The sequence below is a fragment of the Hipposideros armiger genome, unplaced genomic scaffold, assembly GCF_001890085.2.
Source record: "Hipposideros armiger isolate ML-2016 unplaced genomic scaffold, ASM189008v1 scaffold_365, whole genome shotgun sequence".
NCBI classification, from domain to species: Eukaryota; Metazoa; Chordata; class Mammalia; order Chiroptera; family Hipposideridae; genus Hipposideros; species Hipposideros armiger.
This window is the reverse complement of record NW_017731715.1, coordinates 1,533,121-1,536,114: the sequence shown is the minus strand read 5'-3', so window position 1 is coordinate 1,536,114 and position 2,994 is coordinate 1,533,121. Positions and strand designations below refer to the sequence as shown.

The following is a 2,994-nucleotide window of genomic DNA, read 5'->3' as shown; positions in this document are numbered from 1 at the left end:
TGGCATATTCCAGTGACAATTACAATCCTTTTAAATGACTTGACCTCTTAATTACCAACCAAACTGTTAAATTCAGTACGTGATCACAAAAACATCATACATAAATGCACAACGTACTTATAACTAGATAAAATAGAATCCCTCATGGCCACAGAGACCAAAAAGAGTTCAGAGTTTATTTTAAAAATTCTTTTTGTATTTCTAAGATTAAAAAAATACATGTGCTTACTAACTTATATATACTTTTGTCCAAATAAAATTTCTAACAAATACAATAGAAAACAAGTTTATTTTATGCCTACTGTATTCTGGTACTTTTTATGAATGTTGGTTGCTTTTAAGAGTCATTTTTATAATCTAAAATTTAAAACATGTGCTTCTTGCTTTTGGATCTCTAGTGAGCAATATTTAATCTTTATTCATCTGTGACTTAATATTTTTCCTATGGATAATGGAAATAAAAAAAAGCAATTATGTTAGCATGAAATAATTGATACACATTAGTAAGAAACTATTTTTAAAAAGTAAATGAAAACACAGGCCAAATGGGCAGAGACTACGTTTAAGAATACTGTGTCAATCTAAAATTAAAAGCCATTTAAATGATTTATCTAAAAGCAGAAATCAAACCTATAAAGAAAAATGAAACTATACATTCGGAAAAGAGTAAAGAACATGATCCTCATTAGTTCCATGACAGTAGCTTCATGTAAAGTGGGTGATGGTACAGCCCCTGGCATCAGGAATATTGGTTTGTTGGAAAAGTCATGACATATTTTTTTCTGTTTTTCGTTGCAAAAATGCATCATGACTTTTCCAACAACCCAATAGATGGAGAGTCACCCCTTACTAGGTGGGTGACTTTGAACATCTGTGAAATGTTAACAGTGATATATCAGTGCCTACTCCCTCGGGGCTGTAATTAGGATAAAATGAGATAATGAATGTGCCATTTTTAGTCCATTGTCTGCCACATGGTAAATAATTGACAAATATTTTGATGATAATGATGCTGCAGATGGGAAAAAGTATGAGAACTGAAAGTAAAGTGCTTTGATAAGGTACAGTAGAAAGAACCACATGAAAGTCTCTCTCCAGGGCTTAAGATGATTTTATAGGAGGTATAGTGAGTGGAAAGAACTCTACCCTATGAGGCAGGCACCCTTCGCCTTGATCTTAGCATTGCAGATTAACCAGGTGGCCCTGGACAGCTGACTTCATCTCTCCCAATGAAGTTCACAGTTGTGTTCAATGAGGAGGAGGCTTGACTTTCCAGCTCCAACTCTTTATCTCTTCATTGTATGCAAGGTGGGCTCCCATTATGGAAGAGCGATGGAACACTTGAATAATTGAGAATTCAAGTTGCCCATATGTAGTTATTTTATTTTATTCAAATAAAGAGCTCACTTATATTCAGCTTTCAATGACAAAAATTAACAATGCCAGTCCCAAGGAAACCCCACAAGGAAGCAACCACTTTCTCATTCCCCCTGAGGACATGTCTTGAGAATTAAACATAGACAAAACCTGAATTTTAGTTAGTCTTTAATATAACTCCAACTCTTTAATAGTAAACAAAGATGTAAGTATCAAACATCCAAACATTTTACTATCAGTAGTTCTGAGCAGTCACAGTGGTCGCACTGTTGGAGCCGATGTCACTCACATTTTAAGGGAACACGGTCTACTCCGTTTCAGTGGCATTCATGCTCTGGCATTTGGGAGGAAGAGGTGAGGCTTGTTCTGTGCAGAGTATCCCCTTTACCATAGGCAGCTGACTTCTCTCTCCTTTCCTCAGCGTTCAAAAAAACTCTTTATTTTCCTTTTGTGCGAAAAGTGCTCTAACAACTAAAGGGGCCTTTCCTTACTGAGATAAAATCAACTATACGAGTCATACATTTCTGGGTCAACTTTTCTGGTTCAATTCCCTCAGAATTAGCAATTCATAGAACAGTAATTGTTAAGAAGTTAGCACACATGCGTAACCAAAACTACGATTTAGAATTCACAGTACAGGGCTCTGTGGAACACAGTGCCTATGAGCAGCTTCCTCTTATATGCTGAGGCCACGGTACTTCCCTGGAGAACAGAGCCATTGTTGATATAAACTGTAGTCACTGTAGGCTTCTCTGATAGAATATTCTGGATGCGGAGTACCTATTCAGGAGAGACAAAGGATTAATATAGAACCACCATACACCCATGTCACTCAATCACGAATAATCTCTGTCTTCCACAATGACGCAATGATTAAGAGGACATGCTGTTGAAAAAATAGCAGCTACCAATCTTTTTAATGTTTAAATTAAAGTACTTTCTTAAACCTTCAAAGAAAGTACTTTCTTAAACCATCTAGTTATTTCATGCCAACACAGGATTTAGTGTTATTATAGTAATTGAGCATTAATAGAAATACTTCCATACTAATGGGCCTGCTTTCACACGAACAAAAGTCACGTCATGTGGTGAGCTGACAATAAGCCAGGTATTTTAAAAATTGCCACTCTACCACATAGGGAGGGCGCATGTCTCGATAAAAATGCCTGTTGATTAGTTGCCACTATAATTTAATACATCAAAAGATTACCCTTCTAAAAGTATTTGAACAATGTGAAATTTTGCCAATTATTGGCTTAAAGCAATTGTAAAATCGCTACATTAGTTCACTGTATTATTGGGTTAAAAGAACTAAACAAAATCATCCTTGTAACAGTTTATTGTGTTATTAGTTCAAAAAGACTTGAATAATTAAGGTTGAAAAACTAAAAGTATAAAAACCTCTGATGAGGGAGGATTGTCCGGGTCATAAATGAAGATCTTCTGACCATTAGGATGACAGCCTGCCAAGATGTCCCCCGAGGAAGGATCGATAGACAAATTATCCGGCAGTGTATCCAACTTGAGTACCTTCCAAATGAAAAAAATGTCAATACCTAAATGACACGAGAATCTTGATTAAATAATTTAGGGCTAATCTTTCCTCCCTTCCTGCAT

General features: G+C 35.9%; 1 protein-coding gene across 1 annotated transcript in view; it reads right to left on the bottom strand.

Moving 5' to 3' along the window:
* Positions 1-1,374: 1,374 nt before the first annotated feature.
* LOC109393132 (serum paraoxonase/arylesterase 2-like) overlaps positions 1,375-2,994 on the bottom strand; it is a 27,933-nt gene continuing 26,313 nt past the window's right edge. The window contains 2 exon segments of the mRNA XM_019662072.1: positions 1,375-2,157; positions 2,779-2,950. Coding sequence (XP_019517617.1) covers positions 1,999-2,157; positions 2,779-2,950 — 331 coding nt within the window. The 3' untranslated portion in view covers positions 1,375-1,998.